Here is a 27,696-nt window from a genome sequence, read left to right as displayed (position 1 = left end):
GTGCCTAAAGGTTTAAGGGTGTATACTGTATAGACTTCCTAACAATGTAGAAGAAGGGTCAGATTTTCACATGGAATTGTTAGACATTTTTGATAATTGTGGTTTTGAGATTTTTAGAGCTATTATAAAACAAAATGAAAGGGTGATGGAGGTTTCAAATGAAAGAATTATTAAGGTGAATAGTTCTTTGGTCAATAACTTATTTACTGTACAGGAAGAGAAAAGAAAGTAATTTGAACTGAGGAAACAGGTTGATGAGAAGATTAACAATATAGTTTATAGGAAAAAAAGAAAGAGAGAGATTTTAATGAATATGTACAGGGAATCCACTACCCTAAACCAAGGAGCTTCATTAACTTGTTAAGGGTGGAGAAGGTTTCTTATAGGACAGGGGAGGGGGGTTTAATAATGTAAGAACAGAGGATAGGCATAATGCTAATAATGACATATTTAATGAGATTGTGGATGGTCCAGTTGACATTAATTACCCTTTGGGGTATTCCCCCATCCGAAGGTCCAGAAGACTAAAAAACAAAGGGAATGTGGACTATTATCAGGGCAATTGGAGGGGGTGGCATAACAAAGGCATAAATCATGGCTATTGAATGGTATAAAAGAAAACCATATAGTACCTATAGGGGATGAAGGGGTGGATCTGGCCACTACCCAGATAATAAGCAGTGACAATATTTTAACATTTTATGGGTACAAGATTTTTAATTATAGCAGCTTGGAAGTGAATGAAAGTTTTTTTGAGTTGTTTGCGAAAGGTTTTAAGTTTGTTCCCAAGAGGAAAAGTGAGATAAGTAATTTACTTATTGATTTAAAAATATTTGTGAGAAAGAAAAACTTGGAATTACTGTTGGGTGAACAAAAGGAAAAAGCAGAAATGTTGAAGAGAAAGAGTGTTTGGAATCCATCCCTACATCCACAATTAAAGAATTTTGAGAGTATGGTGGAAAGTAGTTTAAGGGAAAAGGTTGTGAAAAATAGGGTTTGGTCCAACTTAATTAAAGAGGAAAGGTCAATTCTAAACACACTTTGTGACAATAAATATGTTAGAGTTATGAAACCGGATAAGGGTGGGGGTACGGTTGTTATGGACACAGTTATATATGAAAGTAAAACGATGGACCTTCTGAATTATGGAATTAATACTCTAAGGTTTCAATTAATGAAATTAATATCGCATATAGAAAGATTTATGTAGCCCTTAATGATTTAGTACTGGAAGGGGTGATGGACACTGAGACCTTTAAATTTTTGCATAATAAGGGACTAAGGGTGCCCACAATATTCGGTATCCCAAATGTACATAAGAATTCAGTTGACCTACCCATGAGACCAGTGGTAGCAGCTAGCCAATCTGTTACAGCCCCTATTGTGAAGTTCTTAGATTGTCGGTTGAAAAGTATTTCATTAAATGCAACTAATGTTATTAAGGATTCTTGGGATTTCCTCAGAAATGTGAAAAATTATTTATTTAGGAAGAATACGTTTTTTATTACAATTGATGTGGTTGACCTTTTTACGTCAATCCCACACAGAGAAGGCTTGGAATTTTTAGAAGAAATTCTAAGGGACAACAGGGATTTTAGTGATAGGGATATTTATTTGATTTTAACCCTAATGGAATTGGTTTTAAAACATAACTTTATTTATTTTGAGGGAGAATTCTTCCGCCAGTTGATTGGACTGGCAATGGGCACCATGTGCTTCCCAACTTTTGCAAATTTGGTATTAGCCTGGTGGGAGAAGTAATTTATTTTTAATTCAGTATATAAGGACTGCTGGGTCCTCTATCAATGGTTTTTAGATGACATTTGCCTTTTCTGGATAGACAATGAGGAAAGATTTGGTGAATTTTTGAACTACATTACAAATAATACAGAATTTTTAAGGTTTACTTATAAAATAGGACAGGGTTCCATTGATTATTTGGATGTGAACATTGGGACAGACAACAACAGTAATAGGTTCACTTCAAAGGTACATAAGAAAGCTACCTACTGCAATTCCTTTCTGCATTTTCAGAGCTCTCACCCGTTTGCACAAAAAAAGGAGCACTGTGAACGGTCAATACGTCAGGGGTAGTAGAATGACATCAGAGGATGTGGATTTTATGCAGGAAGGTGAACTACTGAAGTGTATGTGTTTGGATAGGGGATACCTGAAGAAAATAATTAATGACATTTTTAATGAAGTCCTTGAAAATAGAAATAATAGATTTGCACCCATTTTAGGTATGGAAAATAATGGGATATGAGGTAACCTACAGGTAAATAATGGAAAGGACAGGTTTGAAAATATCTTTGTGTTGGACTATAGTGGGTATGCGGGAACTATTACTGGGATTTTGAAAGAAGAATGAGGCAAGTTTAGTAAGTTGTCTGACATGAACATTAAGTTGAACCATCCCCTGAAATTTGTTTTTAGGAAAGGTAAAAGTACTAAAAACATTTTGGAAAAGAAGGGCCCAGAAAAAAATACTAAAAAAGTGGGGACATATAAATGTGGGGCTTGCCCACAATGCTCTTTTATTTCTAATAAATCAAAGATATTCATCCCTATTAGGAACATGTGTATTAATGCAAAATGTTACTCTAACTGTGACTCTAAGGAGCTAGTATATTTGGCCCTGTGTGGAAGATGTGAGGGTTTTTATGTAGGGAAGACCAAAGGGTGTTTAAAGAAGAGAATATGCGAGCATAGTTACGATATTAAAAAGGGCAATAATAGGAATGTTTTGTATAAGCACACACTAACATGCAAGGAGGCTACAGTTTCATTTTTTGTGTTAGAAGAAGTTCAGATGGATATCAGAGGGGGACCATGGGAGACCAAATAGAATATTGAGAAGTATATTGGCAGTTGGTCCTGGAGGTGAATAAATGGCCAGGGCTCAATGAGATGGTCTCCCTTGTACCTGTATTGAAATTAAGAGCAGCCAAATTATAGGTTTTTAAGTATCTTCCATAATTGTGTATGAAAAGTTTTTTTACATTTTTAACCCGTTTTAATAGTATTGTCCCTCATTAATAAATAGTTTTATACAGACAATAAATGATTTTACATTTTAGTATATTTTAATATATTTATGTTGTGTGTTTGACTATTACATGTTTTAGACAGTTTGATTATACTTATGGATTTGGTACACTTTGAATTATTTAATGTAATACATTTTTAGGACACTAGATAGCAGCAAAACATTGTCTTTTAGTATGTATCCACCTTTTAAACATATCAGGTATTCTACCAAGTAATTAATATAATTTCATTATGTATTGTTTTAGGGAATAGGGAATATTAGGTTTTTACAGGCACATAATCTTAGGATGATAAATGCTTCTAACAGTATCTTTATTCAGTATAAGTTATTGGTTTTACTTGTTTTTGTGTTTAATGAATTATGTTTAATTGCTTAATGGATTGCTTTATTAATGAATTGTCAGTAGTATAAAATGGGGGGAAGTGATGTACATAATTATTCTGAAGTCTTGAACGAAAATGTACTGTGAGGTGTTCAGCGTTATTTCTTTTATGTGCTGTGCTGCGCTGTGCTATTAAAGGTGATGCTCATCGTGGTTCACTGTTGCAGTCATTAAAGTAGGGTTCTTCCTGCTGGCAGCAGCCCTCGATCGGCCAGTGTCCCAAAGTCTGGGTCCAACGTCGGCTGAAGTCGCTCCTTCCCTGACGTCAATGCGCCAGGGGTATAAAAGCCTCAGCCGATGCCATTTTCCCCAGTCTTTCTTGCCGTGCGGTGCCTGTCGCAAAGCAGTTCACAAGTACCGGTCGCCCGCAACTGTTTAGTTTTGGTGACTTTTGTATCGAAGACTTCTTATTTTAAGCTAAGTACCCCATTGGGGAAACCTTTTTCTTGCTCCAGTCCGATGTCAGAAAAAGTTAATAACTGTATTTCTTGTGGGAAGCAAATACCTCATAAGGATTTTCACTCTTACTGTACACCTTGCCTAGGCCCTGACCACGACGTAGCTAATTGTAGGTTTTGTGCTAGATTTAACCAATGCACTATAAGGCGTAGGTATGGTTTTGCCTTCCATTATTTTGGAAAAAGATTTAATTACAATATGTTGTCAGATTCTTATCCGGCTACTGGAGTGTATAAGAGGCGCAAGGATAAAGACAGGCCTCCGAGGTCCAAAGCAGACATTATTCAACCAGAGTCAGTTGCCGGTTCATCGGTCGTCAGTGAGGAGCTTTCGCAGCCCCTGTCGTCTGCCACTTTTAAACCGGTTGCCTGTACCGACTCCCACAAGGAGCCGATGGGGCCTTAAGAATTTCCAGGGAATAGACCTTCGGATAATGCTCCCTCAGATGGGTCCGGAGCCGCTGTGCAGGCACCGGCTTCTGAGGGAGTTTTCAGGCCTACACAGCTTTATGTAAAGATGGCTTCAGTTTTGCAGTCAAAGACAAAGACAAAGACTAAGGCTCCGGCAAAGACAAAGAAGCACGCACAGGCCCCTTCTGATCAGGGCCCTAGACCTCAAAGACAGATGCTTAAAATGGCTGAAGACCTGTTAACTATGATCAGGGGTTCCCATCCCCCTCCTGACAAGAGACCTAGGCTAGAGCCAGATTATGATTCCTCAGATCAAGTTTCAATTTCTTCTGCTTCTTCCTCTGAGCAGGATTATTCCTTCCCTCCTTATGAGGATTCTGATGCTGAAGAATCCCTTCCTTCAGCCTCTCCTCCTGAGGATTATTCATTTGGGGAAACTTTGCATGACATGAGAGAGCATTTTCACTGGGAAGGGCAGAAATACTCTGAATCCAAGAAAAGGCTTAGGGATTTTCTTCTGCTCCCTCAGCATAGGCTCCTGGCTATTCCCCCTGTATTGGACATTGTGGATGATGTTTTTACAGAGGCATCCCTCTCTCCTGATTCTTTTCCTCCTGCTCCTGTCAAACCGGATAGGTATTATAGGGTTCCAGATTCTCACAAATTTCTTTTTAAGAACCCTTTAGCTGATCCAGAAACTATCTCTCAGGGCCCTAAGGGTGTTAAAATGGCCTCTGCTAAGAATCCTATTCCCTCTGACCGAGAGTCCAGAGCCTTGGAAAGATGGGGCAAAAAAAGTTTATACTTCTGCTACATTGTCTATTCGAGCTTTGAATTGTCAATTTCATATGTTGAAATATCAGCAATACCTTCTGTCTGTGTTAAAACAAAAGATGTCTGCTGTTTCTGGTGGTGCAGAAAATAAGGAGTTACAGGATTTACTGCATGCTACTGAGCAGGTGGGTAAACATACCCTGCACTGTGGTTTTGATTCTTTGGAGGCTTCTTGCAGGGCTGCAGCAACTGGCGCAGTTATTAGAAGGCATGCTTGGTTAAATGAGCAAAGTTGCCGGATCAGGTTAAGGCAAAACCTTTAGATGCCCCTTTCCAGCACAAAGTTTTGTTTGGGGCCAAAGCTGAGGAGGTATTAAAGAAAATGGAAGACAAAGCCAAATCTATGCAGACAGTTAAAGATTTTCTACAGGTACAACCCCTAGATTTATCAGGAACTGGCCAGCTAAACCTTGGGCCTTTCCGAGCTCGGACAGACCTCAGAGAGGCAGATGCAGGCATTCCAGAGGTAGAGGACAGGCACAGCCCCCTTTCAGAAATAAGCAGTGGAGTGCCCCCTCTCCCAAAGGAGGAGAAGATAGGTCACAACCTTAAAGGAAACAGTCATTATGACTCTCCCTTACTAGCTTCATGGGCTCCCCTCCTGGATGTGCCTTTGGGAGGAAAAATCTCTCTCTTTTTTTATCACAATTGGAGCCGCATAACCCAAGACAAATGGGTTCTGGACATAGTTTCAAGGGGTTACAAGTTTCATTTCCATACCTTGCCAAAACCAAATGGATGGCCAGATCTGCCAAAGCATCAATGGGTAGAGGCACAACAGCAAGTTCAGTCCCTCATGGCTATGGGGGCCATAGGATTGGTACCAAATTCAGAAATGGGGAAAGGGTTTCATTCAAGACTTTTCCTGGTTCCCAGGAAGGAAAACACATGGAGACCAATCCTGGACCTTTCCATATTAAATACCTTCCTAGATATACCAAAATTCAAGATACTCACTCTGCAGCAGCTGCTGCCTATGCTGAACAAGAACGCTTGGATAGTGACTTTGGACTTGAAAGAAGCTTACCTGCATATTCCCGTAAGGCAAGAGTGCAGACGGTACCTGAGATTCAAAGCGGGCTTGAAGCATTACCAGTTCTTTGTGCTGCCCTTTGGCCTATCTACTGTGCCCAGGGTCTTTACAAAGTGCCTGGCACCAGTAATGGCATTTTGCAGACAGAAGGGAATTCAAATATAGCCCTATCTGGACAATTGTCTCATTCAAGCGGACAACAAGGAGACTTTACTTCAGCATCTGGCTTTTGTGCAGCATCTTCTCCGGTGCCTAGGGTTCACAGTGAACCTAAAGAAATCAAACCTGGTGCCCACACAACTGATTACTTTCCTGGGTGCTCTTCTGAGCACTACAACCCAGATGGCTTACTTGACACCAGACAAAAAAGTGCAACTGGCTTCTTCTTTCAAAAACTTAGCTTCAATAAGTCAGCTAACTGCAAGAAAAATTCTGCAGGCTTTGGGCTAAATGGCATACTGCATTCTGTTAATACTATGTGCAAGACTGCATATGAGGAAGATACAGTGGTACCTCAAGAGTGTATGGTCTCAGCATTGCCACAAGTTTGGAAACAGTGATCACAGTTTTGCCTTGTCTCCGGCAGTAGTTTCTTTGGTGGGCCGAGGCCTGTCTCCAGAACAAGGGGAAGCTTTTCTGTCCCTCTCCAACCAATCAAGTCATAATGATGGATGCTTCGGACTATGCATGGAGAGCCACATGCAAGGGAGATGTCTTCAGGGTGCCTGGACAGTGAACCAATTGCACCTGCACATAAATTTGAAGGAGATGCTAGCTGTACAGAATGCTCTAACAGCCTTCAAGGATCTTATTCTACCGGGGCAATTACTGATAAAGACGGACAACACTACAGTGATGTGGTACATAAACAAGCAGGGAGGCTCTCACTCTTACCCTCTGTGCAGATTGGCTATGACTCTGTAGAACACAGCACTGGCCAGAAAGGTAGATTTACAAGCTCAATTCCTGCCAGGAAAGGACAACACTCTGGCAGACAGTCTAAGCAGAAACTTTTCAGATCCACACAAATGGATGTTGGATGTTCGGATATTCAGGATGATAACGGAGGCATGGGGGTGCCCGGACATAGATCTTTTTGCATCCCCCCAAAGCCATCAACTTCAAACATTCTGCATGAGGACCTACCACAAACTAACATGGAAAGTGGATGCCCTTTCATTCAGTTGGAAACGCCTCTCAGTATATGCTTTTCCTCCTTTGCCTCTTCTACCACGGGTACTTCTGAAGATCAAACAGGACAGACCGCAAATGATTTTACTGGCTCCCAACTGGCCTCGGCAATTCTGGTATTCCACCCTGATGAACCTGGCTCAGGGTCCACCCTGGATTCTGCCACAAATTCCACATCTACTGTCTCAACAAGATGGCCGGATCCTGCACAGCCATGTCAAAACTCTGAATCTAGAAGCCTGGCGGATCCAGGGTCTTTAAACAGCTCTACCCTTACCAAACAGGTAATGGATGTAATCCTTGAAGCTAGAAGGCCCAGCACCAGGAAATCTTATGCAGGTAAATGGAAAAGATTTTGCTCCTGGAATTAGGCCCAGGGTTTTGATTCTGCAGTTCCAAACATTCCTCTGATTTTACAATACCTAACGGAGATGTTACATAAGGGCCTATCTTTTTCATCTATCAAAATTCATGCCTCTGCTATTTCTGCACACTACAATACGGATCCCCCAATTTTTTCTCATCCGTTACTTAAACAGTATCTCAGAGGGGCAAAGAATATAAGGCCCCCTATAAGAGCACCAGTTCCCACCTGGGATCTCAACTTTGTTTTGGAAAAGTTAACTTTGTCTCCTTTTGAACCTGCAGCTTCCACAGATTTAAAGTTCTTATCATGGAAAACTGCTTTTCTTTTAGCTATAACCTCTGTCAGAAGAGTTTCGGAATTACAAGCACTCATGGCTGTGGAACCCTTCATTATTTTTCATCAGGACAGGGTGTCCCTGAGAACTAACCCCTCCTTTATGCCTAAGGTGGTTTCGAAAGTAGCCTTGAAACAGACTATTCATTTACCTACCTTTTATCCTAATCCTCAAAGTGAAGAGGAGAGAATTTTGCATTCTTTAGATATACACAGGCAGCTTCGTTTTTACCTGGACAGGACCAAGATTTTCAGGAAACCTGACCATTTTTTGTAGCTTATGCTTCTACATCACAGGGCAGAGCAATCACTAAACAAACTATTTCTAAGTTGATTTCCCACTGCATCAAGTTCTGTTACTCTCATTATGGCAAACCAGTTCCTGTTAATGTTAGAACACATTCTACCAGAGCTACTGCTACTTCAGCAGCTTTTCTCAGTGAAGTTCCTACCAAGGAAATCTTAGAAGCTGCAACTTGGAGTTCTGTGCATACTTTTTCTAAGCACTACAACCTTCTCTCTATTCTAAATCTAGGTCAGGCTTTGTCTCCGCAGTCCTGCAGGGTTTTGTAGCCGCCCCTTCAGTTCCTTCACCAGCCACCCTTTCTTAGCTTTGGGATTCAACCCTACAGTAATGACTGCAACAGAGAACCACGATGAACATAGTACAGTTGTGTACTTTTACCATAAATGTAGATGTTCAAGTGTGTTCACTGTTGCAGTCTGGGTTACTCTCCCTCCTATCCCCTCTTTTGTTGTTTTTTGAGTACTGTCTGTGTCTCCTTGGCACTACTCTTTCTCTGAGGTATTTTTGCTGGTGAAATTTGGGAATGTTCTAGTTTGATGTTTGCTTATTCTTCTGACTAAGTTTTTGGCCTTTATTTTTTGGGCACCTGACATCGGGGGCAAGAAAAACTGGGGAAAATGGTGTCAGCTGAGGCCTTTATACCCCTGGCGCACTGACGTCAGGGAAGGAGCGACTTCAGCCGATGTCGGACCCAAACTTTGGGACTCTGGCCAATCGAGGGCTGCTGCCAGCAGGAAGAACCCTACAGTAATGACTGCATCAGTGAACACACTCGAACATCTACATTTATGGTAAGAGTACACAACTGTACTTTCTGTGCATAAACGGCTGTCCAAGTGATTTTCTGCTTCAATAGTAACTATATTTGCACGCTGTCCGTGGCTTTTATACTTTAGAAAATGCATATTAATTTGCATTTTCTTATTCTGTTAACATTTAAAGTTAGCGGCATTGATATTTTAAAAAGTGTCCGTGATTATTGCTGGATTTGTCCCTATATAGTTGAGAGCTATGACAAGTGGTGGCATGGGTAGAGAATTTAGGCTGTTGCTCGTAGTACATAAGGTTTGAGTCTGAGTAACTGTAACCACCAGTTATACCTACCTGGGTCATTTCACTCACACACACACACTCAAGAACTAATTCAAATATCTGACACACACTTCATGTGCTGTTTAAGAACTAAGTAAAGCTACTAACTTCATGTACTGTTTAAGAAATATGTAATGGCACTAATTCAGAGAACAGAGCACAAGCGCACTCAACTGAAAGCAAGTGCCATTCTGTTAAAGCTTAAAAGATATCTGCCATTCCATAACAATTAAAGCTTAAAAGAACAAAGTAAAGCTTGCAGACCTTAACAGTACTTCAAATATGTGCTGTTTCAGCTTCAAATATCTGCTGTGCCACTAAATAATACCTGAAACACACACACCTGTCTGCTGTTCTGTTAAAACAACTAAGTAAAGCTTGAAACAGAACTACTTCAAAGTAAAGCAAGAACTAATTCAAATATCTGCCGCACACACACTTCATGTGCTGTTTAAGAACTAACTAAAGCTACCAATTCAAATATCACTTCTGAGAATGGAGCACAAGCACACTCAGCTTAAAGCAACTGCCATTCCATTAAAGCTTAAAAGATATCTGCCGTTCCGTAGCCAAAGCTTAAAAGAACTAAGTAAAGCTTGCAGACCTTAACAGAACTACTTCAAATATGTGCTGTTTCAGCTTAAAAGAACCAAATGAAGCTTGCAGACTGTCCAGCTTTGCTGCATGGCTCGGCATTCTGACTGCAACAGCCTTGTGAAACTGATGTTGTGCACATGATGACGCAAATTTGTAAACTTCAAAGACAAACCTGAAAAATTCGGAAATTAGAGGGGCCACTCTTGAATTTGTGGCACCGCAATATTTTGCCCTCAAAACCAGTATTTACCAAGGAATTTGGTACAGTTGAGTGGTATGGTCACAGCAAGGCTTGCCCCAGTGACAAAAAATCATTTGTGCCACTTTTGGGTTCAGAGACCACTCGTGAGGCATGAGGATGCATCTGCCCAGCTTGTCCACTATCACATTGGAAGTTCCAAGGATGTGCGTTGCCATTAGAAAGTGGTTGGAAGAGATCTCCCACTCCCAAACTCTGAGTGCTTCTCAACAACAGGAATAAGACTTGGCTCCCCCCTGTTTGTTGATGTACCAGATGACTGCCATGTTGTCTGTCTGTATCGCAATTGCCCCTGGAGGAAGGACAGTTTGAAAGGCCTGCAATGCTAACAGCACTGCCCTCATCTCTAAGACATCGATATGCAAGCTGGCATCTGTAAGTGAGCAAGTGCCTTGGACTGTCTTGCCCAGATAATGCTCCCCCACCCGATCTGGTAAGCATCCATGGTCACTATGGTTTGGGGCTGAGGTTGTATGAAAGGCCTTCCCACTAGAATATCTGTAAAGTGAATCTACCAGAGAAGATCCCTTTTGCAACAGTTAGTCACTAAAATATGATACAACATTGGCTGATCAAGAATGAATGATTGGGATGCCAGAAGCCATTGTAGAATCCTCATGTGGAATCTTGCTATAGGTACCAAGGTAATGGTTGCTGCCACAGAACCTACAGCCTGCAGTACCAGACGTGTGGATACTGTGTTGCTTGATGATGATTCTCTTGAATTGAAATCTGATCTTTTCTAAACTGGGAAAGGGAAGGGAAGTTATGCAAGTGCTTGTATTCAGATTTGCCCTTATAAATTCCAAATTCTGCATTGGTATCAGATGAGATTTCTTGTGGTTTATTGTGATTCCGAGGTTGGCACAAGTCTGAAGGTCATAGTCCCTTGATTTTTCTGAGAGATGCTTGGTGGGAGTAGCGATGAGCCAGCTGTCTAAATTAGGAAACACTCGGTGTCTGTGCATACTCAAGTGAGACGCTACCCACTATGTGCTCCCACACCCCCCTTACTTATTATCCTCACTCCAGGGTTGCACTGCAGTGGGGCAGGGGCTATATTTCATTTTTCACCAAATGGAATTCGACCAAATGTGCTTTCAGTCAAATGGGCTGCCTTAAATCATTTTCGACCAAGTGTAATTCGACCAAATACAGTAGACCCATATACATTTTTTTTTTTTTAACTAGAAAATAAGAAAGTTGAAATAAAGTCTACCAACTATGGTCATGAAGATTTCAGTGAAGTGAAAAAAGGGAGCAAAAAGAGAAAATGTATATTAGGGAGTTTCTAAATTTAATATAAGAGATTAACGAAGTGACAGAGAGACTCATAACAGAGAGATAACTAGAGAATTTACAAAATATAACTGTACTTAGCTCGAGAGATTTGGCAACACGTCTTAACACTGGAAGCGGAAAACCATATCTGAGGTAAAACAAAAAGGAGCATTATGGGTAGGGGAAAAAGCTTGAGAGGTTTTGGTCCTCGCGGGCTGTAGTATGGCCAAGTCACATCAGATTTCTAAACCGAACCCAAAGTTCAAGGAATAAATGATTACTGACAATATCAGATAAATAGTTTCCCCTTAAAATTACCTGGAACTAATCTTAAAATCCCTGTCAAAGACAAAAGTAATACTTCCATGCGACCAGACAACATCTAATTTGAATCAATGCCAAGTTCATTCTATCTCGTGTTTCTACTTAAAATTTTTGACCTCAGCCTATCTACAGGGTTTATGCCTGATGCCTGGAAAAAAGCGACTGTGACTCCTCGGCCCTTCTACAGATGCAGGCAATTTTAGGCTCATCAGGCTCTCCAGCCTTATTATACAATGTCAAGGAACTTACAGCAGAACTTATTTACGCTGACACATAACTAATCAAGATCTCAATCAGTTTTGATTTTCTGAAGGGCAGTTCCTGTCTCCTGAACCTATAAGCTTCTTTGAAAATGTCAGAGACTGCAGACAGTGGTCACTCAATGCATACTGTTTAACTCGAACTTGCTAAGGCTTTTGATACTACTCCCCCATGCTAGTGACATTAAAAATTAGACAAATTTAATGCAAATCTGTATGTTATCTCCTGGACTGCAAATCAGCTATCTGACAAACCCCAGGTTGTAAAATTTCCTGGTACCCTCCCTCTCTGAATGTAAAATTGTAACTAATGGGGTACTGCAGGGATCAGTGTTGGGCCCTCCCCTGACTGGCATTTATTTTGAAGACATCCAGTCCAATATCCCAGAACTACGGTTAACCAAGTATACTAAAGACTGCAAACTAGGCACCATTACCTGCTCATTCACTGACACTAAACAGCTCCACAGGGACTGGGATATGCATAAACCTGGTGTAATGTAAATAGTCTCCAGTTAATGCAAAAAAGTAGAGTGTAGTAGCATTTGGTAAAAAAAGCTGTTCCCACCTCATACATTTTAAATGGTACTCCTTTTCAGACAGGCACAGTCATGAGAGACCTGGGTACTTACATGGACAACTCTCTCTCATTCAATCATGTTTCCACCATAGTCAGGAAGTCCTTATATCTGTTCCAGTTAATTTCCAAGGAAATGTCTTAAAAATCCAAAAAAGTCATCTTGCCACTGTACTCTTCACTTATCCAACCCATCACTAAATATACCACACCTTTGGTATATATAAATTAAAGCATATTGTTTAATTAGAAATGTCCCAAAAATACATTACCAAGAAAATCAAAGGCTTTAAATATTTCAGCCATCCCAAGAGACTGGCACAGATCTCATTATATTCAGCAGTCTACTAAATGTTCACAAGTAACCCACATCTTGCTTTACAAGCCATGTTACACATAGCCCTGTTTGACCTCCACTTTCTTTGCAAAACCAGTGGCATTATAAACACCTGCACTAGGAACCTAAATTTACACCAACAAATAAAAAAGACTTACTGGAAGGATAGATTTCTAACTCACTGTATTCCCAGTCTATACTGTAAGTTACCACTACACTTCAAACAAATTACTACTATGATTACCTTTAAGGCTAGTCTTGATAAATGGACGGATAGACACAGCCTTACACTACGATTGTCATCTACAACCTTAGCTGATTTCAGAAGTAAGCAGTATTAAGTGCTTGAAAAGTCAGGCACAATCTTTTAAGTATGTCTACTTAACGGTCTGTATGGCTAGTCATCTGATGATCCTTGTGATCACATGCCTAATATTGTTTCTATGTTAACAAGGTTTGCATAAATTGCATTACGACAACTTGTACTATTGCTTAAAAACATTTCGTCTTGCTTAGACATGGTTATTGTATAGTTTTGCATTAAAAAAACTTGAATTTGTCCGATTATTGATACAAAATTTATACTAGATGCAATTTCTAGTAGAATCGATTCAAATGAAATTTACTTAAAGGATTGCATCAATCACTGGTTTAAGCTACACTGAACAATGTTGATGTCTAAACATCTCACTATCACATACAGGTACTGTGGGGGCAAATTAACACTAGCCTACAAAGCATACCACAGTGCACTGTTATGAGTATTATTAAAGCTTGAATTATATATTAGCTATTGTATACATAATCACACTAATTTAAATTTCTGGACTAGCCTGAACTAAAGTAAAGCGAGAAGCTCCTTCTTAACACACTGTACTACAATGCAAGCAGTACATTACTCCATGCTATCCACAATTCTGTGAGCTGGAATCATTCCAAAATGAGGCTGGATGACTGGGTCGGTAAAAGGGCAATTGACAGTAGTTTAAGTGAGTCAGAGTTCACTAATGGCTTTTGGGCCTGACCATTGGGGAAATGAACATATTTATTTATTCCAGTTTATTCCAGTTTGATTTCCGAGGAGGTCCACTGGGCTTGGGGGTACGTTTTCAGTGGAGGCCCGGGGAGAAAAGCTCCACAGAAACAAAGTTTATTTACATGAAATTCAAAGACAGTATGCATTACAAACAACAGGTTGCTACAAAAAAGAATAAACACAAACCATTTCTATTTTGTTCAAGAGGAAAAAAATAAAAAAACAGGCATATATCATAAAAACTAGATTTTACTATTAAGTTACCTATGCTGTCTACATTTAAGACTGAGGTTAGGAAGGTAATGAGGTTAGCCCGGAGTGAAGGGGGAAGAGAGCTTTAGAGGTATGTGCTGAAGAGTGCAGTTGCATTTCCTGTTTAGATAGAGGTAGGAATGAAGTTGGGTTTTAAAGTTATTAAGGTTGTTACAGGTCCTTAGTGTGGAGGGCAGGGCATTCCATTTTTTAGCTAGGGTAAAGGATAAGAGAAGCTGACCAGCTAGGCGCTTGGGTTTTTGAACGGTGATCAGGTTTTGATGAGAAGATCTAAGGGGGATATAAGGTTGTAGTATATTGGAAAGACAGGCCAGTTAGTGGGTTGGAACAATAATTTGTGGGCTATAGTGATTTGGAGAAAGTCACATTGATTGGAGAGTTCAAGCCAGTTTAAAGAGTGAAGGGAGGTGCAGTGATGAGAGGAGGATTTGGCATTGGCGGCAAATTTGGAGATTTTGTTGTAACATTGTTCCAGTTTGGAGGTAAGTGTGAATGATAAATTAGTGAGCAGAGGAGCGCCATACAGTAGAGAGGGAAGGAGGTAGGTAAAGGCAAGAGTTAGTCTGGTGGGAGGAGAGAGGTAGATAGAGTTCATATTAACTTATGAAAAAGTGAATAGCAAATGTGAAATAAGTAAGATGTGTCAAAAATAAGGAAAAGCAACTGTATTTATTTATACATGCGAAATTCAGGGTGGATTTTTTTAATCAATTAGCAAAACAGCTCAGAAATATCAATCAACCAATTAACCAGCAGTTCCCCCAAAATGGGGGAATACAAACAGAAAACAGTAAGTCCTACATCAGTTATATCATATAACTTCTTTAGTTTTAGGAAGCTAATATTAAACTTTTTTGAACTGTTAGGTCTTTGAAGCTTTATCATACCTTGGAATGTTCCTGGGTAAATGTTTAAGTTGTTTCCATTCATTTCTTTTAGTACAGAAGATCCATCCATCGCCTGTTGTGATAAAATTGTTCTAATTATTATACAAGAAAAAAATTAAAAGGAGAAGCAGTTTTATGAAAAACAAAATTAATGTATAACCAGAAACCTCTGATGCCAAACCAAATATCTGGAATAAGGTATAGAGACATATTAAGTCATACCTGGAGAACAACATATTTTAGTGCAAATATGAGGTCTAAATTTCTCCAAGACTATAGTAGGATATGGTAATACACATGTTAAAGCACTGCTAAGTGAATACTCACTTTATGCACAGATCTTCAAGATGGTCCCCTGGTTAACCTGTAGGTAATGTATTTTATTGTCACTCTGAATGAATCTTCCAAAACTTCTAGATGTTCATCATTCCTACTGCTGCAGTAGCCTTTAGGCTGCTAAGGTTCAAAGGAGATTACCAGGCTAACAGCTTAAGAGCCTTTACAAGCCTAGCCAATGTAACCCAATTTTACCCAATATATGGCCCCTATGGACAAGAGGATGACATGAATTTGTGCCTATGCCTTGAATATCTTGCACAGACAATACTCCAGGTGTGAATTTGGGAGTCCCCATCCACTGATACAAAATGCGTTTGAAGAGATACAGGGAAGGGCTCTGCTTAATGTGAATAGGAAGTCTGTTCCAAAAAGGGGGAATCTCTGAGACACATATCTGTCTCACCTGTCTCTCCAGCATGTTTTGAGTCACTGACTCGGTTTAGATCCCTAGATCGGGTGACCTTCTTGTTGTTTGGTTTGCAGATGTGTAGCATCTCCATCAAGGCTGGATTTGTGAGTGCCTTGTTGGTCAGGCATAGCTCACTCCTAAATAGTCAATAGGAGACAGAGTAAAGCAAAAATTTGTGAGTGCCTTGTTGGTCAGGCATAGGTCACCCCTTAATAGTTGGTAGGAGACAGAGTAAAGGGATATGGCTTTTAGTCTATCCGCACAGTTCATGTTGTTTACACCACATATTTCCTTTGTGAGGAGCCTTTGAAGTCACTCCAGCTGCTATAAGTGACCAGTCAAATATATGTCAAATGGCAGACTGTACTCGATTATTGGTCTTATGTGGTCTGAGTACAGCAAGACTATAATTTCCTTGGATCTGGATGCCATACCTTTACTTATAGGTTGTGCCACACTGGACTTCCTCACCACTTTGGACACGTGACAGTCAAAGTATAGGCTACTATACCTGTGTACCTAGATCTCTCACCTCTGACACTGCTTTTACAGGTGTGCTATTGATGTTTTAATTTGTAGGGATATTTGAATTCCCAAAGAGTAAGATAATACACTTTTTCACATTTAGTTTTAGGCCATGGTTCTGGCACTAATCGTTTGTCTGATCCAGACCCTCCTGAAGGATATCTACATCATCGGGGGATTCAATGATCGCCCCAGCTTGCAGTTATTGGAAAACATTGTCATCCAGATGCCTTCTACATTAGCTTTGACTTCAGAGAAGTATATTCCAAACAGGAATGGTCCCAGCTCTGAGCCCTGTGGCACACCACTAGTAACTGGCCTCTTGATGTATCTGGATTTACCCATTTTAACCATGTGTGTCCTGTCTGTGAGCCAACTGGCTATCTGTCTAGTGATGTAGGGATTTATGCCCAGTTTTGTATGTTTATTTACAATACTTGAGTGGGCAATTCTCTAAAATGCCTTGGCAAAGTCAAGGTAGGAGTTATGTACTGTTTTATCCTCATCTATGGTGTTAGTGACTTTCTAAAAAAAATCCACCAGATTCAGGAGGCATGACCTGCCCCTAAAAAGCTGAACTGGGTCCAGTCCAATGTTTGGAGGTTACCTATGTCACTATTTATCAGGTCCATGATTATTCTTTCCATGGCGTTACATTTATGACTAGTCAAACTTATGGGCCTGTAATTTTCTGGGTCAGTAGATGGTCCCCCTTTATGCAGAGGGATAACTGCTGCTGTCCTCCACTCTTCTGGGACAAAGCCAGTCTAGAGGCTCTTGCTAAATACAGATCCTAATGGGCCTGATAAGTCCTGATTTAAGCAGTTTAAAGAGACAACCTGGTATCCTGTCAGGCCTCACTTAAGCCATGTTTTTAGCTCTAGAGAATACAGTGATAACCTGTTCTTTAGTGATAACTGGCAGGTGAGTGGTGGACAGTACTTCTTGGGGAGAACTGGGGTTGATGCTGAGGCGAAATTTGAGCTATATTTTTCAGCCAGCAGATTTGCTATATCTTCTGAATGAGTATAGGTGATGCCATCTACAACCAATTCCACACATTGTTGGGTATTGCCCCGAAGACTGCGGACATAACTGAAAAATGCATTGCAAGCATCCTATAGTTTTGGAGGCTATTTTCACCTCAAACTCTGTTTTCAGAAACATGACTAGCTCCCTGATTCACTTGTTTAGACTAATGAGGGACTTTTTGCGGTATTGTGCACATCCCCTCTTACTTCTTGTCAGGATTTTCTGTCTTTTGTTGTACAACCTATTAATACCAGGGGTCCACCAGGGTGGCTTGTTTTAGAAGTTTGACCCGAGTTTATTTTGGTCTGGTACTGCAGTTTCTATGTAGTTGTTTATATGGTTGTATAGGGCTTTTGCATGCTCGTCTGCATAGGTTTCTGTGTTTTCTGGATTTGGTACAGCTTGGAAACTAGCTATGCTGTCCGTTTTTTAGGATGTAATTTACCTTAGAGATGTTCTTACAGTTTTTGTGGTTAGGTGGGGGGATAGTTTTACCTTTATTTCAAGTGAGACCAGATCTAGGATATTTGTAGTGGTAGTCCAGACTAGCTGCTTCAGGGCATATGAATCTACAAAGTCAACAAATCTTTGGGCCTGCATGTTACTGGTCATATATGCCTCCCAATTAATGGAAAGGTAGTTAAAATCATCCATGAGTATGTTTTTGGGCTGGATGGTGACTGATTCTAGTAACTTCAGATATGGTGTTTGGGTTTCCTAGTTCATGGTGGGTGACCTGCTTCTAACAAGAATATGGTAATAGATTTTCCTGTGGTTAGTTGGACATAGACTATCTCAAGAATGTCATATTGTTTGAAGAGCCTTGAGGTGTGCTTATCCTTTATGTTGATAGAAACACCTGCATCTTTTGCTCTTTCATGTTGAAACATATGAAAAGCATTATAGCCATGCACTTCACGAATGCTTTTGGTGGCATTGAACCATGTTTCAGTAACCGCACTGATCTGACAACTGTGCAGTCATTGAAACATGGCTCAAAGCCATGGAAAGTATTCTCCAAGGTGACGAGAACTCCCAGACATTGCAGTTTCTTGTTGAAACTCCTAGCATTGAGCAGTAACACCTTTGGTTTGTCCCAAGTAGCTTTTGTTATGTTGGAAGATTGGTTTGTTTGGCAATACCTAAAAAAAAAACACTATGGGGTGGATAATATTTTGGCCAATATCTGAAAGTCTAAAGATGACAGGTGAAGACTATCCCTGGCAAAGCTGCATGGCATGTCTACAATGTCCTCCCAGGCTGACAAGTACTGAACCCATCTGGAATGACACCAGTATCTCAGCCAATTGTTAAAATCAATAATTTTCTGCTGATATTGTGGCATCATCCTTGGAGAAGATAGAATGCTGTTCAATCCTTGGCTCATACTGGCCTGTGACACACATTTTGAGAAGTCAATCGTATCTCTCTTTATATAGACCAAGGAGGTAAATCTCAGGTCATTCATGCCCACATGGACTATGACTGAGTCATACTGGTACTTAGGGGTAAGTGACCTGAGTGCTTGTGTGATCTGGCAGATCCTGGTCCCTGACAGGGAACTAACTGTAAATCTCCTTATCCAGCCTGGTAAGAGGGACATCAGTGTATCTTACAATGGAGTCTTTTATGACCAGTATATTGGGTTGTGGAGTGTTTTGCCTTATGGGCTTGGTAATTGAGACACAATGAGATGTGGCTTTATGTGTTTTAATGGAAATTGTTTTGTTTGTGTACATGGGGAGTTTCTAAGGACTGTGCCTGAGAGGCCTCTGAGGGTTGGATAAGTTACATAAGAGCAACTCTGCATATCTGGGTCTATGTGTGTGATCCTTTGTGGTTGCGGTGAGTGATGTGTGACTTGCTGACAACTTGTTTGTTGCTTTTTGTGTCTGTATGTGAGAGTCTAGCCTTCAGTGTCAATGTGTAAAGTACAGTTGTGTAAAATCTTGCCATAAGAGTAGATGTCCTTTCCTTCACTGTTGTAGTATTCTTTTTGGTTGGGATTCCCTGCCATGGAAGCCTGACATCAGGTCAGTATACCAAAGTCTACTGTTGCTTTATGGTATGCTGAATGTCACATGTATGTTCCTCACATAGCGTAGGGCATAAAGGTGACATCCGGATGTACCATCCTCAGAACTGATTGCCCAGTAGGAACACCAGTCTAAGGAATCCCAGGAGGTAACCAGTACTTCCAGGAAGGAAATGGACTAGGGGGAAGGAGGGAGGGAGTGAATACTGCAACAGTAAAGGAAAGGACATCTACTGTTATGGTAAGATATTACACAACTGTACTATGCCCTTCCATTCACTGTTGCAGTATTCTTTACATTGGGAGAGTGCCAAAGCTCAATAAGAAACTTGGGGAGGAGGAGGAAGGAGCAGTAGAGCTCTCTAAAAAGCCATGAAGAATGTCTCTAGCAAAACCAGCTCTAGCTCTGGAGATACCATCCAACGTGCAGTGCTTGGTAAAAGTATGCACAGAATTCCAGGTAGCTGCTTCAAGAATAGAATTAATATCCACCCCCCTTGAAAAAAAGCCCCAGAAGAAGCCACAGCTCTAGTAGAATGAGCCTTTACAGAAAAAGGGGAGCTCTTACCATGAAAAGTATAACAAAAAGAAACAGCCTTTGAAGAAGAAATAGTTTGCTTGGATACAGCTAATCCTAAGGACTTGGGATGAAAAGAAACAAAAACTGATCAGATTTTGTAATAGCCTTAGTCTTATCCAAATAAAATCTGAGTTGTCATTGCACATCCAAAGTATGCAGCACCCTCTCACTGGCATATTGTGGAGAGGGGAAAAACGTAGGCAAATTAATAGAATGATTAAATGACAACTCATTAACCACCTTAGGCATAAAAGAAGGATTAGTATGTAAGAACACTCTGTCTTTACAAATATAAGGAGGACAAGCCATAAGGGCTTGAAGATCAGACACTCATTTGGCAGAAGTATGGGCTAACAAAAGAAGTGTCTTCAAAGAACAATGTTGCGAAGAAGCTGAAGCAACAGGCTCAGAAGAAACTTGAGCCAACTTCTCCAAAAAAAAATTAAGATCCTAGGGAGGAGGAACAGGTTTCTTGGGAGGTCTTATATGAAGGACACCTTTAAGGAACTGTTTAGCCTCAAATCTAGAAGCCAAAGGAGGAGATAAAGGCAGATAAGCAAGGGTACCTGATAAATGGGCCTTAACAGAATAGGCCAAACCAGCATTGAGCAACTCACACAAATAGGAGAGAATCAGAGGAACATCCACAGTAAATGGGTCCAGGTTATGATATAGAGACACCAAACAGAAAACTTCTTCCATTTGGATAAATAGGATTTCCTAGTAGTGGGCTTCCTGGCCTGCTGCAAGACCCTCAGCATGTCCTCAGGAAAATAAAGTGTCTGTGGATTCAAAATCCTATCACCCACAGTATCAGCTGAAGAGTGGACAGGTGGAGATGGATGAGAGATCCCTTGTCTTGCATGAGTAGGTCCACCCTGTGAGGTAAATTATGATGTTTGCCTTTGGCTAAATGCAGAAGAAGAGGGAACCAATGCTGTCACCAACAAGATTTTGGGAGCATCCTGCTGAATTTTAAACAGGATTTTTGAAATGACATGAAGGCGAGGGAATGCATAAAGAAACATCCCCTTCAAAGAAAAAGAGAGGGCATCCACCTTTCACTCCAGAGGACCTGGGACTCAGGCACAAACTAGAGGAAGCTGTCTGTTCACGAGGGGGGGCAGAAAGATCTATTTGAGGAGTTACCCACTGGTTGGCAATATCCAGAAACACATCCCTGTGAAGTATCCACTCATGAGACTGAGTTAAGGACCTGCTCAGAGTGTCTGCCACAATGTTTTGACCTGAAGGGATGTATACTGCCTGAAGAGTCACTTGATACTGGACAGCAAGATCCCATACCAGGAGTGCCAACCTGCAAAGAAGGTACGAGCTTGCTCCTCCCTGTTTGTTTATATACCACATCACTGTGGTATTGTCTATGAATACCTTGAGAGGCCCTGGGGAGAATAGAGGATGAAAAGCTTGAAGAGCCAACAGAAGAGCTCTCATTTCTTTGGCACTGATGTGTTCCTTCTACTGAAGAGGCAACCACACCTTCTGTACCTTCAGGGAGCCAAAAGCTGCTCCCCATCCCACATCTGAAGCATCTATGAACAGTTCCTGACAGGGAAGAGGAGGATGAAAAGGCAGCCTTGGATTTAAAGACAACTGGTGGATCCACCTGTGAAGTTCTTTCTTGAGACAAGGACAAAGAGGAACCACAAAGTCTAGAGGATGTGCACGTTGAAGCTAAACTGACTTCAGAAACCACTGAAACTTTTTAATGTGGAGTTTGGCCAGGATAGCAATGGTGGATGCCATGGAACCCAGAGTCCTCAGAAACTCCCTGGCTGTAATGGAGGCCAGAGGAAGATGACTTTGAAAGACAGAGATGAGAGTTAAGGCCTTTGGAGGAGGCAGGGATGTCAGCATTGGCACCTTCTGAATCCTGCAAGCCAGAAAGACATAATCCTGAGAAGGAGTAAGAGAAGACTTTATGAAGTTTATTGCGAAACCCAGGCTCTGAAGAAGGGAAATGGCTAAATGAAGATTTTGCAACAGGATCTCTGGAGAGGATGCCTGAATCAACAGGTTGTACAAATAAAGAAATATTTGTATCCCCAGAAGCCTGCAAAAAGCAATCACAGGAGCGCATCTGGTGAATACCCCTGGAGCAGTAGAAAGGCCAAAGGGCAAAGCAGAAAACTGAAAATGCCAGGAAGCAACAAAGAAATGCAAAAACTTCCTGCAAATGTGATGGATTGGAATATGGAGATAAGCATCCTTGAGATCCAGAGACAACATACCGGCATGAGGTAGCAAAAGAGGAAAAAGAGTCTGAAGGGACAACATTCGAAAAGAAGGCACTTTCAGAAAAGTATTTAGATGAGGGAGGTCTAGACTTGGTCTCTAAGTACCCTCTTTTCTGGGCAATAGAAACATTCTGGAGTAAACCCCCCTTCCCCTTTGGGACACAGGTGCCTCTTGAATAGTACCCTGAGTCAAAAGGTCTCGATGAACGTCTGGGGAAAAAAGGAAATTGTCCCCGATGAGGCTGAGGAAAGCCATACAAGGGGGATGGGATTTCCACACCATGAAATACCCCTGCCAAATAATGAACAGAACCCAAGAATGTTGAATAATCTGAAGCCAAACAGGAAGGGAAAGGGAAAGGCAAAGAGAAAGAAGAATGAGGCTGGGAAGAGATGGAGTCACACATCATCCTGTTTATCAGGAAAGGAAGACTTCTGAGTCCCTGAAGTCTGAGTAGCCTTAGTAGGAGGAGCCCACTTACCACTCTTTTTGACCTTAGCAGGAGGGCGAGATTGCCTGCGAACAAAGGCTGGCATATTAGGGTAGTTTCTCTAAACCTCAGGCACAGGAGGGACAAACACATGTTTGAGTTCCTGTAAAGCCTTCCCCTTATCCTGAAGGGACTTAAAAAAAAATAGCAGCTACTTCCTCAAAAAATAAGTTATATACTCACCATAACGTTCCATGTTTGTAGTCCATCTTGCCCTTCATTCTTACACGTGGGTTCGGGACTCAGCCTTTTTACAAGCTCAAAGTCTTCTAGTTGGCTCTTGGCTAGGTAGGTATCCCGTGGTGCACCAGTACAACCCCCAGATCTTGTTTGCTGCTAACTAAGAGAAATAATAACAAACTATACAGAAAGAACCCAATAATAAAAGGTCTCCAGTGAATAATAATAACAATATTTTTTTGTCTCCAGATACTTCCAGGATGGGAGGTAGGAGGGTGGCTTCGTAAGAATGAAGGGTGAGATGGACTACAAACATGGAACGTTATGGTGAGTACATAACTTTTTTATGTTCTGTAGTCCTATCTCGCCTTCATTCTAACACATGGGACAGCGTCCCTAGCACCTTATTCTTGGGTGGCTCAAGGAAAAATACTCCTGGGTACCATGGAACCAAAGGATGCTTTACCCCTGGAGGTCAAATCCAATTTGTAATGAGTAATAAATGTGTGAGGGGTAGCCCAAGTTGCTGCTGCACAGATATTGCCAAGTGGGACCCTGGCTTGAAAGGCTGCAGAGGTAGACTGAGATCTCGTAGAATGAGCCTTAATTTTGAAATGTAAAGGCTTCCCATCAGAAGTGTAAATGTAAGCTATACAGCTAGAGATCCAATTAGAGAGGGTCACTTTCAAAACTGATAGACCTAATCTGGCGTCAGAAAAGGAAATAAATAATTGGTCTGACTTCCTGAATTCCTTAGTCCGGTGCAAATAAAAACGTAATTGTCTATGAACATCCAACTGATGAAACCTGTATTCTGCTGCGTTGGAATGATTAGGGAAGAACACTGGGCATTCTATGGATTGGTTCAAAGTGTTATGGGAACAGACCTTGTGGACAAAGGATGGATTAGTATGAAGAGATACTCTGTCTTTGCGAAATATCAAATAAGGGGGTTTGACAGAAAGTGCTTGTAAATCTGATACTCGTCTAGCAGATGTGATTGCCACCAGAAACAAAGTTTTCCAAAACAGAAATTTCAAGGACGACGAATGAGAAGGCTCAAAAGGTGAAGACGTTAATTTGGATAGCACAAAATTCAAGTCCCATGAAACATCCGGTTCCTGAAAAGGAGGTCTTAACAAGGTGGCACGTTTAAGGAAAGTCTTGCACAACCTATGTGACATCAAATTAGAGTCTTGTAGACCTAGCTGAAAATTAGAAATCACTGCCAATTGAACCCTGATTGTGGCACCCACAGATCCCTGGTGGAAAAGTTCAGACAAAAATTCCAAAACCACCGAAATAGAAGCAGTATAAGGGTCAACATTCTTTTCCTCAGCCCAGATACAGAACCTTCTCCATTTACTGGAATATAATTTCCTAGTGGAGGGTTTATGAGAAGACGTAAGGATATGAGTTAAGTCGTGAAGCCTGACTAGGGATGGAAATGGAGCAGCCAAGCTGTCAAATTGAGGGTGTGTAAGGTGGGGTGAAGGGAGCCTGACATGTGCGTCAAGAGATCTGGCACTGGGTCCAGAATCCATGGATCATCTAGAACAGGAGTGTCCAACCTGCAGAGCTCTTCCATGCGGCCCGCGACCCTTAAATTCAAATTTAACTTTTCCGCGTGTTTTCACGTCCGCGTCCTTCAGCTATTCTGCGCATAAAATTACTTTTCATGTTTTTCTTGCCAGCGTCTTTCAGCTGGTATAAAACACCGTTCTGTCATTTTTTTCATTTGCGGTTAAGGAAGGAGTGAGATCGCGGTGAAGAAAGTGGATGTATTATTTATTTTACACACTGACTACAACATCAATTCTACAGCAGTAAAAGCTAAGCTATATAGACAGTATTAAAGTGATCTTAAATGGGTCAGAAATATTTCTGCAGCAAAACGTTGTTTGACTATAAGTGGCAATGGTCTTACTATCAGTGAAGCAGCCATTCTCTGGAAAGCTGAATGGAGTTTGCAGAATGTTGTCCTTGTTCTTTATCTTGAATATTATTCTTGTAAGAGTTTCAAAGTGCACTTTGCTTTTTCTTTAAATTGAAATGGAAGGGTAATAGCAGCCAAACGATATAAGTTGGGCTGAATGGGGTTTATTTACTGCTGAATGGAGTTCTCTACATAAGGTAGTTGGTTTACTATTATTTGCTGTGTTGACAGCAGAAATTTTCTGTATTTTTTTACAAAATTACATGATGGCTCCTGAATCATTAACTATTAATTCTAGTGCCCATGGCCTTCCAAATTAATTGTTTTATTTTTTCCAAGAGAGCAGACTTGGTGGTGTTAGTTGTTTTCCCTAAGATAGGTTACTTTGGTTGAAATAGTTGCTATTCTGACTGTCTTTTTGTTCTGTATATATTTGGTTGATTGTCATGAGATTTCTTCCTCTCTCCAGTGCTTAGTTTCTCTACCCAATGAATGATATTATCTCATTTAATAGTCAAGGAAGGGTATAATTTGCCTTCTGAGCCTCCTCGTGGTAATTGGGAATAGTGCCCTGTATCTGGAATAATTGTTCTGTACAACAAGTAAGAATGTTGTTAGGGGATGACTAAATGTAAAAGAGTGTCCAGTTTGTGTTTTCACTTTAAGTAGGTTGCCCTCTTCACTTTCAGATACTGATCAACCATTAATGGGTGTGGAGGTGGTGGTTGTTCTGTTTTAAAAACATAGTTTTTTCCCATAGCTAGGCACCTGTGTTTTATGTTACTTATCTCCAGGTCTAGAATGGTGGTGTTTCAGGTTTATACTGGTTGACAGCATATAAGGTTCATAGGTTGATACTAAGCTTTTGCAGGGTCTCAAACAGCATTAATATTTAGAAGAGTATGAGGTCAGACTTCAAATTTAGCAAGTATTTTTACTGCTCACAGGTAGTATCAGTAAATGATAAAAGAAAGTGATTGTCATTAAGCATGCAGCATTTGTTACATGGCATCAGAGGCTGCAGTCAGTCTAACCTGGAATCTGATATTGCAATCATGTAATAGTGGGAGGTAATAAAGTGATTTGAACTAGTCTCTCAAGGTGCACAGTAATAACTCAAACAGACATACTTGATAGTCATGATGCAGATAGGCAGGTGGGAATGGAGCAAGTGTAAACCCGTGTATTCAGTGCTGCACTTTAAGTGATCCTGAAGCTTAGTGGTGATTTTGAGGTTGTTCACATATGATAAAATGATGCTTAAGCCATTTGCATCTGCATATTAGATAAGATGACTTTTCTGTAGTATTTTTGCATGTTAGTTAGATGTTGCCCATTCGATTCTCAGTTAGCGACATGCGTGAATGGGCATTCCTTCGTTGAAGGTTGTGTGTTAGGTCAGGCAAGCCAGCATGTAAAAATCTACTGCCAATCATTAGTGGAGCGGAGTTCCGCTGTGGTTTAGGATGCGTCGTTAGAGACAGACTTTTTTTTTTTTTTTTTTTTTTTATGTGAGACCTTTTTTTTTTTTTTTTTTTTTTTTTTGGTCCTCACTTGCCGTTTGCCCCCAGACCATTTCTGTTGACTCAATGCGGCCCTTGCAACTGAAAAGGTTGGACACCCCTGATCTAGAAGGTGAGGCTCGAGAAAGGGTAACCAAACCTGTCGAGGCCAGTATGGGGTAATGAGGATTAGTTTGCTTCCCAGCTGTTTGGCTTTCTGAATCACCTTGGATATGAAAGGAAAGGAAGGGAAAGCATAAAGGAGACCCAGAGGTCAATCGTGAACAAGTGCATCTCTCGGTGACTCCCCCGGAGGGGGGACAAGGGAGAAATAGCTGCTGCATTTGTCATTGATTGAGCTGGCAAAGAGATTGCAGCAAGGCTGTCCCCATCTGCGGAAAATCTGCTCCGCTATTTCCTGCTTCAGAGACCACTCGTGAGGCATCAAAATTGCCAGGCTGAATTTGTCTGCTATCACGGTGGTTGACCCCAGGATGGGCATCACCACCAGAAAGTGCTGGGAAGATATCACCCATTTCCAAACTCGAATGGCCTCACGACAGAGTGGGTATGATCTGGTTCTGCCTTGTTTGTTGATATATCATACTACTGACATGTTGTCTGATTGTATTGCAATCTTTCCAAGAGGAAGAAGGTCATGAAGTGCTTGCAACGCCAGGAGCACCACCCTCATCTCTAGAACGTTGATATGCAGGTGAGCCTCATGATCTTGCCATGTGCCTTGGACAGTCCTCCCTAGATAATGCCACCCCCACCCTATCTGTGAGGCATCCGTGGTCACACTGGCAATGGGTTGGCGAGGAACAAATGGAGCGCCCGTGGTTAACTGATTGGGTTGCATCCACCAAATGAGGTCCTTCTTGCAAGAGTCTGTTAACAGAATGTGATGAGTTAAGAGCAGATATTGGAAGGACCACTGGGATGACAGAAGCCACTGAAGCATCCACATGTGTAGTCCGGCTAGCAGCACTAGTAGTATGGTAGAAGCCATGGTCCCTAGAAGCTTCAGAACAGTCTTGGCCTTGACTTTTTGAAGGGAGAGAAGACGGTGAATTTGAAGAATCAGATTCTGTGCTCTTTCTACTGGAAGATGAGCC

The 27,696-nt window shown here is 41.1% G+C and overlaps 1 protein-coding gene across 2 annotated transcripts in view; it reads right to left on the bottom strand.

Moving 5' to 3' along the window:
* Positions 1–27,696, bottom strand: part of KLHDC1 (kelch domain containing 1) — a 1,632,092-nt gene that overhangs the window by 380,708 nt on the left and 1,223,688 nt on the right. For both annotated transcript variants that reach the window (XM_044074282.1, XM_044074283.1), the window contains one exon: positions 15,292–15,364. In XM_044074282.1, the coding sequence (XP_043930217.1) occupies positions 15,292–15,364 (73 nt within the window). The remainder of the gene's footprint in view (positions 1–15,291; positions 15,365–27,696) is intronic.

This window comes from Protopterus annectens, chromosome 6.part0, assembly GCF_019279795.1.
Source record: "Protopterus annectens isolate FY-2018-M chromosome 6.part0, PAN1.0, whole genome shotgun sequence".
In the NCBI taxonomy this organism is placed as follows: domain Eukaryota; kingdom Metazoa; phylum Chordata; order Ceratodontiformes; family Protopteridae; genus Protopterus; species Protopterus annectens.
This window is presented reverse-complemented; position numbering and strand designations above follow the sequence as displayed.